This window comes from Phoca vitulina, unplaced genomic scaffold, assembly GCF_004348235.1.
Source record: "Phoca vitulina isolate PV1807 unplaced genomic scaffold, GSC_HSeal_1.0 scaffold109, whole genome shotgun sequence".
NCBI lineage: Eukaryota > Metazoa > Chordata > Mammalia > Carnivora > Phocidae > Phoca > Phoca vitulina.
Window position 1 is genome coordinate 693,857 of NW_022589812.1, and position 15,595 is coordinate 709,451.

At 43.9% G+C, this 15,595-nt stretch overlaps 1 protein-coding gene and 1 pseudogene across 2 annotated transcripts in view; one reads left to right on the plus strand and one right to left on the minus strand.

The window, feature by feature from the left end:
* LOC116628032 (transmembrane channel-like protein 5) overlaps positions 1-15,595 on the plus strand; it is a 69,989-nt gene that overhangs the window by 41,386 nt on the left and 13,008 nt on the right. For both annotated transcript variants that reach the window (XM_032398071.1, XM_032398072.1), the window contains 7 exons: positions 2,082-2,233; positions 4,600-4,744; positions 5,821-5,976; positions 9,739-9,890; positions 12,063-12,141; positions 13,133-13,230; positions 15,044-15,139. In XM_032398071.1, the coding sequence (XP_032253962.1) occupies positions 2,082-2,233; positions 4,600-4,744; positions 5,821-5,976; positions 9,739-9,890; positions 12,063-12,141; positions 13,133-13,230; positions 15,044-15,139 (878 nt within the window). The remainder of the gene's footprint in view (positions 1-2,081; positions 2,234-4,599; positions 4,745-5,820; positions 5,977-9,738; positions 9,891-12,062; positions 12,142-13,132; positions 13,231-15,043; positions 15,140-15,595) is intronic.
* LOC116628015 lies at positions 6,846-8,552 on the minus strand (annotated as a pseudogene).

The following is a 15,595-nucleotide window of genomic DNA, read 5'->3' on the forward strand; positions in this document are numbered from 1 at the left end:
CAAACTAAGTGAAAGTCCATGTTAGCCTTTTTCCCTTGTCTAATGCCCCAGCTCAGAGCATATCTTTGTCCACCGTTTTCTTTCTATATGCAGTTAGATACTTAGGTCGATACGTAGGTAGATAGGTAAACATTTAAAACATAATAATAAAAAGATGGGCCACCTGGGTGGCTCAGTTGGTTAAGCATCTGCCTTTGGCTCAGGTCATGATCTCAGGGTCCTGGGATCGAGTCCCGCATCGGGCTCCCTGCTCAGCAGGGAGTTTGCTTCTCCCTCTGCCCCTTCCCCCTCTTGTGCTCTCTCTCTCTCTCAAATAAATAAATAAAATCTTTAAAAAAATAATTAAAAAAAACCCAGGATACTACAGGTCTTCCTTTGCAACATTTTTTTGCTTCACTATGTATCTTGAGCATCTATATAGATCTGCAGTATCCTTTTTCATTACCCAGCTCCCTACTGAGAGACATATGGCCCCTGTCTTGTGAGTTTACCTTCCAGAAGACATTCCTGCCATTGGGATTCTATAGGCCAGGGATTGACAAACGACAGCCGGGGCCAAATCTGGCATGCCACCTGTTTCTACATTTTTAAATGGTTGAAAAAAAAATCAAAACAAGGATAACATTTTGTGAAACGTGAAAATTATACGTGAAATTAAAATTTGTGCCAATAAATAAAGTCCTTTTGGAACATGGCCACATCCCTTTGTTTATGTGTCTACGATGCCTTCCTGCTATGGTGGCTGAGTGGAGTTGTGGCTGTAGCTACCAAGCCAAAGAGATTTACTGTCTAGCTCTTTACAGAAAAAATTTGCTGACTCTTGAAGTAGAATGTTCAAAGTCAGGTTCTTCCATTTATCTTTTTAATTTCTTTTTCTGTTAAAAATTTTTCCTTGGGATAGCTGCATTGAAGTGGAATTATTGTGTAAATTTCACCTTCATTTTTCTCCTCGTTATGATGTGTGTGTGTGTGTGTGTGTGTGTATATATATATATATATATTTTTTTTTTTTTTTAAGTGGGCTCCATGCCTAGCATGGAACTCACAGGGCTTGAACTCACAACCCTGAGAATCAAGACCTCTGCTGAGATCAAAGTCAGACACTTAACCGACTGAGCCACCCGGGCGCCCCTGATGTATATTTTTTATATTTGTATATATGAAACATTTTATTATGAAAAATTTCAAACATATAGGAAAATAAAGAGTAGTAAGTAAACATTCATATACTCACTACATAGGTTTTTAAATTATTAATATCTTGCCATATTGTTTTATCTTATTAGTCTTTGGAAGCATTTTACAGTAAATTACAGACATCAGGATATTTTACTCCGAATTTCTTCAACATGCATCTCTGAAAAATATGGACACTTTCTGCAGTTCTTACATCTAGCAAAATTAAAAATTAATATTATCTAAAATCCAAACCATATTCAAATTTTCCAGTTGTCCCCAAAATGTCTTTCCTAGCTTGCTCATTCAGACCAGAATCTAGTTAAGGCCCATACTTTGCATTTGCTTGTGTTTTCTCTGAATTCTCAATTAATCTAGAATGATCTCTCCAGACACAGCCCCCTTTTTTCTTGACATTGTTGCAGAAACCAGGCCAGTTGTCATGAAGACACCAATGTCCTACCTTCTGGAATTGTCTGATTGTTTCCTTATGGTCTGTCTGATTTGTTACTCTGACCCATTATTTCCCATAAATTGAAATTTAGACCTAATGGCTTGATTCCTTTCCTATTGAACATGTTTGACCATAATATTTAACAGATGACAGAGGCCCATAATGGCTGGCTTTCCTGGTTTTAGTCATGCTTTGCTTGATCATTGTTTCAGGTGGTGACAGCTGGGTTCCTCCATTGTAAGGAGGGTTTGAGAGCCCTTTCCAACTCGAAGAGCCTAGTGATAAAATGTCTACATTCTCAGCGGCCTTGGGTACCCTTTCTCTGCAAATAAAATGTCTAAACTGACTGATGCAAGTTTCTTGCAGATGGGAAAGATGCACTGTGCTGACCGACCATAGTCATCGTTTTCTCGGTAGACCCACCTGACCTAGGGTTTATTGTCCCTTTCAGGGTTATTTTAGAGACACAGTGATGTACTATGGCTTTTACACCAATTCTACGATCGGGCACAGGAACGGTGGGGCATCCTACAACATGCAGCTGGCCTACCTCTTCACAATTGGAGCATGTTTGGTCATCTGTTTTTTCAGTTTGCTATTCAGGTATGGAGCGTCTGCATTTCTTGATTCTAAGCTCTGTTTAGATTTAGGTAAAATTCAAGAGACTCAAAAGCGACCCAGGAAACAGTTTCTCTGCGATTTTGACTTCCTATTGCTGTCTGATCATTCCTGTTTTAAAACACAGACTGGGGCGCCTGGGTGGCTCAGTTGGTTAAGTGACTGCCTTCGGCTCAGGTCATGATCCTGGAGTCCCAGGATCGAGTCCCGCATCGGGCTCCCTGCTGAGCAGGGAGTCTGCTTCTCCCTCTGACCCTCACCCCTCTCATGTGCTCTCTCTCTCTCTCTCATTCTCTCTCTCAAATAAATAAATAAAATCTTTTAAAAAAATTAAAAATATATATAAAAAAAACACAGACTGTAAGTTTGGATAAGAAGAGAGGTTTTTGTGTGCTTTCAAAGAAATCGGTCCGTCTGAAAATAAGGTTATAGTGACCCAACTATTTCTTTTTTTTTTTTTTTAAGATTTTATTTATTCATTTGAGACACAGAGATACAGAGAGAGAGAGAGAGAGAGAGCATGAGCAGGGGGAGAGACAGAGGGAGAAGGAGAAGCAGGCTCCCCTCTGAGTCAGGAGCCCGATGTGGAGCTCGATCCCAGGACCCTGGGATCATGACCTGAGCCGAAGGCAGACGCTTAACCATCTGAGCCACCCAGGCGCCCCGACCCAACTGTTTCTATGACAAGAAGGGCACGGCTGGACAGTTGTAAAGGGACAACTGTCCAAGAGGAGGTACAGGCATTCAGCCTTTGTCTTCCATAACCAGGTACCGCAGGCTGGGTGGCTTAAACACAGAAATGTGTTTTCTCAAGTTCTGGAGGCTGGAAGTCTAAGGTGAAGGTGTTGGTGTGTTGGTTTCTTCCGAGGCCTCCGTCCTTGGCGTATAGACGGCTACCTTCCCACTCTGACTTCACATAGTCTTCCCTCCAGTGCATGTCTGAGTCTTAATCTCCTCTTTTTTTTTTTTTTTTTTAAGATTTTATTTATTTGACAGAGAGACAGTGAGAGAGGGAACACAAGCAGGGGGAGTGGGAAAGGGAGAAGCAGGCTTCCCGCGGAGCAGGGAGCCCGATGCAGGGCTCGATCCCAGGACCCTGGGATCATGACCTGAGCCGAAGGCAGACGCTTAACGACTGAGCCACCCAGGTGCCCCTTAATCTCCTCTTCTTATAAGGACACCAGTCATATTGGATGAGGGCCCACCTTGATGACCTCATTTTAACAAAATTACCTCTGTAAAGACCCTACTTCCAAATTCTGTCGCTTTCTGAGATACTGGGGGTTAGGACTTCAACATACAAACTTTTAGGGTGTACAATTCAGCCCGTAACAACCTCACTTCCAGCACTATAACTCAACAATTAAAATGAGATTTCGTTTTGTTCTATTTTACTGAAACTACAAAATGTTTCTTAAGCTGCTGTTAAGTCAGTGGTGGCAGATTTTGGACAGGTAGTGAAATTTAATCAGCATTTTTTACATGTCAGGCTCAGTGCTAAATGCTTCCTAGGCTGATTTCACTGAGTCCTGCTGACGTCGCCCTGATATTAGCGTCTGCCTTTAAAAAGAGCTTGCTGTTCTAACCCCTACATTGCCTCGCGTGGTGGGCTGAACACTGCCCCCTGCCTCCCAAAGATGTCAGGTCCTAATCCCCAGAACCCATGAATATGTTACCTTACCTGGCAAAGGGGACTTTGCAGATGTGACTAAATTAAGGATCTTAAAATGGGCCAGTTAATCATCAGGGTCCTTACAAGTGGGAGGCAGGAGGGTCAAAGAGAGGATGGGAGATGCTGCTCTCCTGGCTTTGAAGATGGGAGGGGCTATAAGCCAAGAAGTGCGGGCAGCCTCTAGAAGCTGGAAAAGGCAGGGGAACAGATTTTCCCCTATAGCATCCAGAAGGAACACAGCTCTGCCGACACCTTGAGTTTAGAACCATTTTCTGACTTCTGACTTCCAGTAAGAGAATACACGTGTGTTGTTTTAAGCCACTGAGTGTGGGGCAATTTGGCGCTGCAGCTAACAGAAACTCACACAATTCTCATAAAAGCTCTGTGAGTGGGTCCTATGATTATCCCCATTATATAGATGCGGAAACTGAGGCTCATAGCAGTGAAAACAACAAAGATCCCCCAGGTGGCCATCCAGGATAGTCAGCCAGGCCTGTCGGATCTTGAAGCCAATGCTCTTAACCATTATGTCGGCGCTCGCACTGTTCAGTAGAACCTGGGGCTGGCTCTGCCATGTTGCCTTTCGCTGTTGATGATCGGACTTTCCTTTGTTTAATTCCTGCACTCCCCAGTGCCTGCTCCAATAACTTCTGAGTATTTTGGTTTCTGCCTTCCCCAGCATGGCTAGGTACTTCCGGAACAACTTCATTAACCCCCACATTTACTCCCGAGGAATCGCTAAACTGATTTTCTGCTGGGACTTCACCGTCACTCACGAAAAAGCTGTGAAGCTGAAACAGAAGAATCTTAGCACTGAAATAAGGGTAAGGCGAGCTTGCTGTGCACACCTTCCCAGAGCCAACTTCCTTCAGTATGTCTATAACTTTTCTTAAAGTGATAATGATTTTTTTTTTGGTGGTCCGGAGTCTGGCAAAAAAAAAAAAAAGAAAGAAAGAAAAGAAACAAACAAACTAACTGAACCAAAAACACCTAAAAATATTCCTAATGCCTAAGTGCTGGTGATGGTTTAGGGAATGACCCTTTTCACTCTGTAGTTGGTACGAGCTTACTGGAGGGTAGTTGAGGGATTTATATCAAAATGTTAAGTGTAAATGCTTCTTGACCTCACAGTTTCAAGTTTAATATTTTTTCCAGTGGTTTTCAACTGAGGACGGTTTTGCCCCTCAGGGGACATATGGCAATATCTGGAGACTTTTTTGATTGTCACAGTGAGGGTGAGGGGGCTACTGGTGTCTAGTGGGTGGAGGCTGGGATGTTGCTAAACATCCTGCAATACACAGGAAAGTTGTCACAACACAGAAAAAGGGCTGAAAATGTTACTAATGCCGAGGTTGAGAAACCCTGGTCTGTAGAAAAAAACTTATTAAAGAGAAAGAGGAAAAAAACCCCATAAACAAACAAAAAAAACCAAACCCAGACTCAAATACAGAGAACAAACTGGTGGTTGCCAGATGGGAGGTTGCGGGGAGGGGGGGGGGGGGGTTGGGTGAAATAGAAAAAAAAAAAGAAAAGAAAGAGGAAGCAGAATTTATTAGCAAAGGAGCTTTGACAAGAGGTTTGAAGATGCTAACTTCCTTGGTGTAGATACCCAGCCTATTCTTCAAAAAAGAGTTTCATGACTTCAAAGCACTTTTCTCAAGAGCACGGTCCCAGTCCTCTAAGATGGAAAAAGTGTTTGACACCATGATGGGGGTTCTTGGTCCGTTTGAGATTTTCCCATGGGTCTCTCATAATCCACATCCGACATGAACTTTCCCCTTTCTTTCTTCTGTGGATCTGGGGTGGGTTTGTGTCCCGAAGTGACAGAGATTCACCCGGAGAGTCTTTGCTAACAGTGGAGAGGGTCCTGTGGGCCAGCTTGACTTCCTTGTGTTTGTAGGAAAACCTGTCAGAAATCCGTCAGGAGAATGTCAAGTTAAGGCTCACTCAGCAGCTGATCCGCTTCTCTGCCCACCTGGCGGCCTGGGTTGTCTCTACTGGAGTGGCGGTTGCCTGCTGCGTAGCTGTTTATTACCTGGCTGAGAACAACTCAGAGGTAACCACAGGGGAGGGAGCCCCAGAGTCCAGAGCACAGAACCAGGTGAAGGGATGGGATGCTGGAGGGGAGAGCAGTGTAGAGCTAGTACTCACAGACTCCATGGCCAGTAGCATTGACATCAGCTGGAACCTTGTGAAAAAAATGCAGAATCTTGGGTCCCTCCCTTGGCCCATGGACTCAGAATCCATCCTTACCATGTCCCCAAGTGATGTGTGTGCACACCTCAGGAGAGAAGCTCTGGGCCAGTGGAGAGATGAGCACTGGGACCACAGACCTGGGATTTTGGGTTTCTTCTTTCCTTATTATATCCCTAATGCTTCCCACTGCCCCCGGCTCTAAGTAGATACTCAGGAAGTATTGTGATCTGATGGACTTTTGTGAACGATTTAACCTTTGTTTCTTTTTTGTTGTTGTTGTTATAGCACAACTTATATATTTCAAATGGACAAAAAATTAGTATCGTTTACAGTATCTTAAGATAAATTGCCTTGGAATGGGAGCTTCCTTTCCAGTACTTTGAGGTCTACAAGACGTATCTAGAAAATGTGCTACTGTGGAAAATGACTGCTTAAATCGAATGGGGGGGAGGGAAAAGGGCCTGTGGTTTCTCTTTTTTTTTTTAATTTTAAAAAAATTTTTCAATTTTTTAAAACTTTAAAATATTTTTTAATTTATTTTTTGACAGAGAGAGAGACAGCGAGAGAGGGAACACAAGCAGGGGGAGTGGGAGAGGGAGAAGCAGGATTCCCGCCGAGCAGGGAGCCCGATGCGGGGCTCGATCCCAGGACCCTGGGATCATGACCTGAGCCGAAGGCAGACGCTTAACCACTGAGCCACCCAGGTGCCCCTGTGGTTTCTCTTTTTGATTAATTGCTGTAACACTGTCCTTCGGGCGGCTGAGGGAGTTTCATGTTTTCTTTAGACATCATTAGGCGCTGGAGCTCTTGCAGGACAACTTTGATGCTTTATGAATTCTGCCATTTTGCTAGCACTGATATGGCTCTTGGGTCCACCGCTCCATTAGAACTATTAACTCCATTCATATTAATTTTTGTTACAAATCTTACAAAGGGGGGGTGCTTCTGGGTATTTAGGTCCACATTCTATTTTAAGGCTGTATATTCGGTTTTCATAAATTGTCCAAGCCCCTGGTGGCTGCCATCTTGCGTCGCTGTCACTCGAAGGCCAGCCCCTTCTTCCCGATTTAACCTTTCTGAGCCCTGTATTCCTCACTTGCAAAACAGGAATGATTGGACTTGGCTTTGTAGGTGTGTGGTCAGGACCAGAGAAAAGTTTTGTGAAGAATCTCCTCAGTGTCCAGTACTGTGGGTGGTGAAGGAATGTTAGCTTTTTTTTTTTTTCTTTTTTTCCTAGTGATGTGAACTCGGAGACTAATTAGCTGGGTGATCTGGGCAAAGTACTGTTTTTCTGTAGGTTTTGGCTTTCAAATCCCTTGGAAAATGGGGCTAATTGTAGCCAGTTTGCTGACCTCTTGAATTGTGGTACAGGTTGGTCCGATTACATCACTTTCTTTATTTTTTTAATTTTAATTTAATTTTTTTTAAAGATTTTATTTATTTATTTGACAGAGAGAGACACAGCGAGAGAGGGAACACAAGCAGGGAGAGTGGGAGAGGGAGAAGCAGGCTTCCCGCAGAGCAGGGAGCCCAATGCGGGGCTTGATCCCAGCACCCTGGGATCATGACCTGAGCTGAAGGCAGACACTTAATGACTGAGCCACCCAGGCGCCCCATGTCACTTTCTTTAATGGCTTCATGTTACTCCTAATATAAAATCTATCCTCCATGGCATGATTGACAGATCTTATATGATCTGACCCTGCCCACATCTCTAGTCTCAACACCCCACAACTACCCATATCCTACACACCAGCAACACTAAATGCTGAACTGAACACAGTTCCCTGAACATATCATGCATTTCCTTATCTCTAGGTGGGAAACATGCAGTTCATTGTCCACCCCACGTCCCCTAATTCTGTTATCTGGCAAACTTCTCCTTCTCTAGACCTCAGCACAGTGTCATTTCCTCACCACCATCACCTTCACTAGACTGAGTTGAGTGTTCCTGACTCTGTAGGCTTTTCCTGTACCCTTGTCATGGGTGGTATTGAAAATACCTGTTTATACATTTGTCTGGTAGCTGGGCTCCAGACTCAATACCTCATACATAATAGGTGCTCAACCAAATGGCTGAATAAGTAAAGGAGAAGCCAGCAAGAAAATGGATGTGGGATTATATAAATCTAAGGGTTTGCCATTAACCATATTAAGGTGTGCCCTGAAAGAGGGGAAATTAAGTCTCAATGCTTAAGGGCTTAGCAATGTCTACTTAGGATGCAAACTGTGACCAGGCAGCTGTAGGCATAAAGAAGACTTGTGAGTTTCTTCTTCACCTGGAAGCTTTCCTCTACACCCACCTGAAGTGAAGGAGGGCAGCTAAGGAGGTGAGGAGGCAGAGTGGAGTCATTCCTGTTGTTTGAACGTCTGCCCTATGCCAGGCAGGAACAACCTTGTACCACTCCAGGGGTCATACTCATTGGCAACTATCATTTCCTGTGAATGGTGTCCTACCTGTGTTATTCAGGGGCCAGACTTTGCCTTATTTGGTCTCATTTAATTCTTTTTCTTTAAAGATTTATTTATTAGAGAGAGAGAGAGTGGAGGGAAGGGCAGAGGGAGAGAAAATCTTAAGCAGACTCCCCACTGAGCATGGAGCCGGCTGCAGGGCTCGATCCCACGACCCTGAGATCATGACCCGAGCCGACGTTGAGAGTCAGACGCTTAACAGACTGAGCCACCCAGGTGCCCTCGCTCTCATTTAATTCTTCAAATAACTCTATGGGTTACACGATAATCTCCTCATTATACAGACAGGGAAAAGAAGCTCAGAGAAGCTATGCCTCTGGCTCCTCATGTGGCTTATAAGCATGGGGAGGGGGCGGCGTTTGGATCCATGGCTACAGAAATACCGCCAAAAGTGCAAGCGGGGCATTCCAAAACCTTCCAGACGTAAAGGGAGGCAGGGTCAGGCCTGGGGGTGGGAGAGGGGGTAGTGGGAGACAGAAGAAAAATCCACTGGAATCCCTTACTCCAAGGATGCCTGGCAGAGGGGCACCCTAGCCCCCACTCTGAGCCAAATGCCAGGGTGTCACATCCATATGAAGGAAGGGGTGTCTCTCTGGACCTCATACAAAGGTACGGCGTGGGCTGGCAGAGGCCCCCCCTTTCCCCTAATTCAGCACCCAAGGACAGCAAAGCCCGGTGAAGATGAACAGGGCCACCCAGATAGGGGAGGAAACATGCTACAGTGATCAATACCCACATACTGTAGCTTCACCAGATTTAAGGTTTTGCTCTGACAGCCAGGGAGCACCTTCTCGTGGCCCTAGACCTCTTGCTGAGGATGGTAAAGTCACAGGATGGCTGTTTGCGTTCAGGGCCCTAAGACACATGGACCTGGTTCAAATCTGCCAGCCCCTAGTGGGTGACCCTGGGCAAACATTTTTGCCTCTCTGGGCCTCAGTTTGCCCATCAGGTAAGTCTATTCATATCCACCTGCCGGGCTGTCGTGAGGATTACACACAGTCATGTGGGTGATGCTTGGCTCAGGGTAAGTGCTCAAGAACCCCTGAGGAGCTACTCCTGGGGTTTCCCCATTGTGGGCAGTCTCCTGTGGGAGGCCGAGAGGAGTTCAGTGCACCTCGGCCTCTCAATTCTTTCCTTCCATCCCCTGCAGTTCCTGAAGAAGCACAAGGACCCTGGGGCAGTACTGTTGCTGCCTTTCATTGTGTCCTGCATCAACCTGGCAGTGCCACGCCTCTACTCCCTGTTCAGGCTCGTGGAGCGGTACGAGATGCCACGGCACGAGGTCTATACCCTCCTGATCCGGTAGGTGTGTCCACCGCCTCCAACACCAGCCTCCATTTCCATGGAGGGCAATGAGGTGGGAGCTAGAAAGGGTTAGGCTCAAGTACCAAAGTGCTGTTTTCCAGAAGGAGTTCCAAGAATAGAGTGTGTTCGTGTGGTGGGGGTTCATTGCCAGAAAATCCAAAAGGCGCTCAGAAAATACGGAGTAGTCCATCTGCCTTTTGCTCAAAGTAAGGGCTTATCTTTCCCGATTGCGATCAGCCTGAGGTTTAACATAGGTCTCAGTTATGAGATGTACAGATGTGTATGTTGTGGACTGCAGAAAGGCTCCTGGCTGAGGAGCTGCGTGGGGACTGAAATTTATCCAGTGTTCCCATTAGTCAAGCTGTGAGCCCGGATAGCCACTGCCTCAGCTGGGAGGAAGAGAGGCATTTATGTAATTCAGACACCCATATGGAGGTAGAGAGGGTACTTTTGGCAATTCATTGGCTGGGACACACATCACTTTTTGCGCTAGAGGTGAACCCAGGGTTTTGATAAACAAAGTATAAAATTACCCAAATTTTGTCCTTATTCCTTCTTCTGGTTAGTTCCCTGACCAGTTCCTGGTTATGGTGGTGTTTATAATAATAGGTCTGTCCAATGCAAATTGAGTTTCTTTACTGATCAGTTCGAGAGCCTTTGCCTTCCATGCCTCTGAGATCTGAGTCCTGACCAGCTCTCCAACAGCATTTGGAGAATTTGGATGGAGAGCTGGTAGACCTGTGTGCTTAGTGGGCCATTTTGAACCAATCACTTTGCTATTTGTGTTTTTCCTGATCACATAAAGAGGTTAATGGACTTTTCGTAGACATCAGCCATTTGTACTGCTTCACAAAATATTCAAAATGTTCAAAATCTTCTCTGCCTGAAGAGGAAATGGGAAAGGTTTGAAATAGGCAATTCTTTTTGATATAAGATGAGCTTTTCTCAGCTTAAATGAGTATGTTTTCTCAAGTTTAACATGGAGCTACCCTGCAGTAAAGGTACACTAACTCATTAATCCAGGAGATATTGAGGGTCTACTGCGAGCTAGGTATGAGCAAGAGATTAGGGACCTGGCATTGAAAAAGATCCAGTTTCCTTCCTTCATGAAACTTACTGTCTAACACAATGATTCTCAACCTTCAGCATATACCAGAATTACCTGAAGGGATTGCTTGGCCCTGTCCCCAGAGTTTCTGATTCAGTAGCTCTGGGGTGGGGCCTGAAAATTTGCCTTTCTAGCAAGTTTACAGATGAGGCCGATGCTACTGGGTTGGAGGACACACTTTGAGAACCACTGGTCTAGAGGCACACAATTGTTGCCACACCAATGCTGAAGCCCTATTAAAACCGGCACGTGTTGATTTAAGGCAAAATGACTGGGTTTAAGAGCTCAGGGGGTTAGAGCAGATGGTTCTCTGTTTCAATCTTTGTCATGCCCCTCGGAAGCTGTGTGACCTTGGACAAATTGTTTCACCTCTGAGCTTCAGTTTCTTCGTCAGTAAGATAGACATAAAATACTATCTATGTGATGATAGAGTTGTAAGTATTAAGAGTTATAAAGTTGTAAACATTAACTTGTAAAGACTAAGGTGATTCAGTAAAGTTCTTAACACAGTGTACTGTCCATGGTCAGCACCCAGTGAATAGTATGTATGTTTACTGTTATTATAGTCAATGAGAAGTGAAATCAGATAGTTTGGAGATGCACCGAAAGAGGGTATATCAGTTGATATAAATTAGGTTATGCTGCAGTAACAAACATCCCCTCTCTTCTCAGTGGCAGTGGCTTAGAACACAAAGATTTATTTCTTGCTCATACTGTATGACCCTTGTGGATGGCAGGGGGTTTTGGTCATGTCATTCATGCCGGGATCCAGGCTGAGAGCAGCAACCATCTCAAATATTGCTGATGGCCATTTCAGAGGGAAGACAGTGAGTTCCAGAGAGTCTCATTGGCATTTAAATGCTGCAGCCTAGAAGTGGCACAAAGTGACACACATCACTTCTGCTCACAACTCATTTGCCAGAACTAGCCCTATGGCCCCACTCAAACCAGAGGGGAGCAGAAATTTCAGTCCTACCACATGACCAAAAGGACATATTGGCAAACAGTACTAATGACTGTCATGGAAGGTAATGATAGTTGTTTTCTCTTCTGTTATCTAGAAATATCTTTCTGAAAATATCAATCATTGGAATTCTTTGTTACTATTGGCTCAACATTGTGGCCCAGGCTGGTGAAGAGGTGAGATATCTATGCTGTTCTGCCTTGAGTTTGGTTTCTTAACCTTTGACCATCAGGGAAGAAGTGAGTTTCTCTGGTTTCTCAGAGTTTCTACTCATGATCTTAGAGTAGATATCATATTATCCTTCCATTCATCTATCTATCCATTTATCCATCCATCCCTCCATCCATCCATCCATCCATCCATCCACCCTTGGGCTGTGCACTCAAAACCTCCTTCTCTTTGTTCAGCCAAATCTAAAAGCTCTCAGTCCATCAGCTCATAGCACTGACTTCCTGCACAGGTAATTGGCTATCGGTTTCATGAACTGACTAATTCAGCCTTCCAGTTTGTGCTAGCCTGCTAAACTCCTAGGCCACTTTCTTTTTTCTTTTTTAAGATTTTATTTATTTATTTGACAGAGAGAGAGAGAGGGAGCACAAGCAGGGGGGAGCGGCAGGCAGAGGGAGAGGCAGACTCCCCGCTGAGCAGGGAGCTGGATGTGGGGCTCGATCCCAGGACTCTGGGATCATGACCTGAGCCAAAGGCAGACACCTAACGACTGAGCCCCCCAGGCGCCCCCCTAGGGCACTTTCTTAGTCAGGCAGATATTAATGAATTTTCATGAGGTTAATAAAACAAGTGAAGGCATTATTGCCATCGATGCATTCTGCTCTCCCTGGCTGAGAAATGGGATCCAGAGGGCATAGGACAGGGATGAAAAGTTTTAAGAGGAGAGATAATGAGAAGGGAAAGTTTGGGGCACATGTGGGGGGCAAGACTTACCGGGGGAAGAAGGGGCACAGAAAGGGAATAAACACCCTTGAAAACAAACTCAACAAGTTAATGGTGCATCTCTGCCTAGAGTGGGTCTGCTTTTCTGCGCACACAAGGACTCGGTCAGACCGAGCCACCAGCCATGTCCTGATGAGTGCAGGATGCCAGGAACAGATGGAAATTGAGCAAGAAGCAAAGCCGCTTCGCATCTCCTGACTCTTGTTTGCCTTTCAGTGTTGGGAAACCCTCATTGGCCAGGAAATCTACCGACTCCATCTGATGGATTTTGTGTTCTCTTTAGCTGATTCCTTCCTGGGCGAGTTTCTGAGGAGGTAAATATTTGTCAGCCTTGAGTAATTAATACCTGATGTTGGAACCAGAGCCATAGTCTTGGCTGAGCAGGAAGTATGGGTATCCTTTATACTTATATACTTAGTACATAAGTATCCCTTATATACTTTAGTGTGCACTGTTAGAAGTCTGCCTTTCATTCTTTGGGATACTGATTCTTTCTGAATTAACTGATATTTCACTTTTATCTGACAGTCCTGTTGTCCAAGTTCATTTGGTTCAGCTAGCCCTTTACAACCTTCTCTTGAAAAAAAAAAAGGGCTAGAAATAAAACATAGAAACTGAAAGTCATTTGAGAACTTTCCACCATAGATAATTTTTTTTTTTTAAGATTTTTTATTTATTTATTTGACAGAGAGAGACACAGCGAGAGAGGGAACACAAGCAGGGGGAGTGGGAGAGGGAGATGCAGGCTTCCCGCGGAGCAGGGAGCCCGATGCGGGGCTCGATCTCAGGACCCTGGGATCATGACCTGAGCCGAAGGCAGACGCTTAACGACTGAGCCACCCAGGCGCCCCTCCACCATAGATAATTTTATCCTTCCAGATTTTTCTGTGCACATACTGCTTTGTGTATGTGTGTGTGTATTATATAATTTCAAAGACAAAAATGGGGTCACAATGAAAATCATTGTGGTGTGTGCTCTTATTAATCTTAAAACTCTGCTGTGGTATCTTTCCCTAACAGTACATCTAGATTTATGTCATGATTCATTTAATTGAATTTGATTATTATGCTGATTGTTATTTCAGATGCCAGGTATACAGAATTGAGGCAGTGTAATCATTGACCCATAGATAGTCCTCTTTTATTGATTTATTCATTTATTTGTTAATAATATGCCGAGCATCTCGTTCCTTATAGACACACGTTTCTTCGAGCTGCCCCCATGATAAGATGGCATAACATAAAGATTCTTTCCTCGGTGGGTAGGTTGCATGCCCAATCTCCTCACTCAGTCTGCCCAAACTCACTTTCATTACAGCCTCTGTTCAGGGTCTGGATGTAAAGGTGGGGAGGTTTTTTTGTTTTTGTTTTTTTCATGGCAATTTTTTTTTTTTAAATTGGCATCCTCTCTGTATGAAGAATTCAAAGTAGTCTCAAGTTTCCTCAGAATAAATGGAGACCTTGGCTTCCTCTTGTGGATTTAGAAAACAGGCAAGCACTATTAATCCAATAGCAGTAACCAGAAATGGAAAAATGTTCAGTTTATTTGGGTTCAGAGGTTCTGAATTTATCTGGTCCCTGAGAAAAAGGTTGAATAAGCAAAGAGTGGTATAAATGAGATAATAGGATAATTTTAATAGTGATCTCATTTAAAGAATATCTATTGTTAGCTTATAATTAACTATTTAAATAACAGGAGGGATAACTTAAATAATGTTCTCTAGAATTTTTCTTTTTTTTATAAAGAGGGGCAGAGGGAGAGGGAGAGAGAGAATCTTAAGCAGGATCCATGCCCAGCATGGAGCCTGATGCGGGGCTCAATCTCACAACCCTGAGCCGAAATCGGGAGTCAGATGCTTAACCTGAGCCACCCAGGCACCCCTCTAGAATTTTTTTTAAACCACTTCAGCAGTACCTCTATTCAAATGCATTGTATTAATTCCATTTTCCCTCAATTCCTTCAATTATTTCTTTGAAAATATGCTTGTACTTGGAACCTTTCAAACATTTGCAAGGGAACTTAGGACTTTATTCCAAACTGGTGAGGCTCTACTTTGTTGATTGTGGGGAATCTTTTGAAGGAGAGAGTTGATGATTTGGGTACTAAACTCAGTGATGTTTTCACAGACTCATTGGAATGCAGTTTATCACAAGCCTTGGCTTACAAGAGTTTGACATTGCCAGGAACGTCCTGGAACTGATCTATGCACAAACTCTGGTGTGGTAAGTTTTGAAAATCTTCAGACTGACTCAGAAATATTTTGTAAGTGGGGATATTGTGGGTATTGTTACCTTTATGAGCACTTTAAAAAAAACTGTGGTAGGAAAATGTGTCATATAATATCTGAACCTTTTCTAAATGTACAGTTGAGTCGTGTCTATTCACATAGCTGTGCAACAGATCTCCAGAACTCTTTTCATCTTGCAAAGCTGAAACTCCCTACCCATTAAGCAAGAACTCCCCAGTTCCCCCTTCCCCAGCCCCTGGCAACCAGCACTCTTTTCTGTCTCTATGAGTTTGACTACTCTAGATACATTATGTCAGTGGAATCATACAGAATTTATCTTTTTGTGCCTGGCTTATTTCACTTAGCATAATGTTCTTCGGGTTCTACATATTGTAGCATACATCAGTACTTTCTTCCTTTGTAAGAGTGAATAATATCCCATTGTATGGAT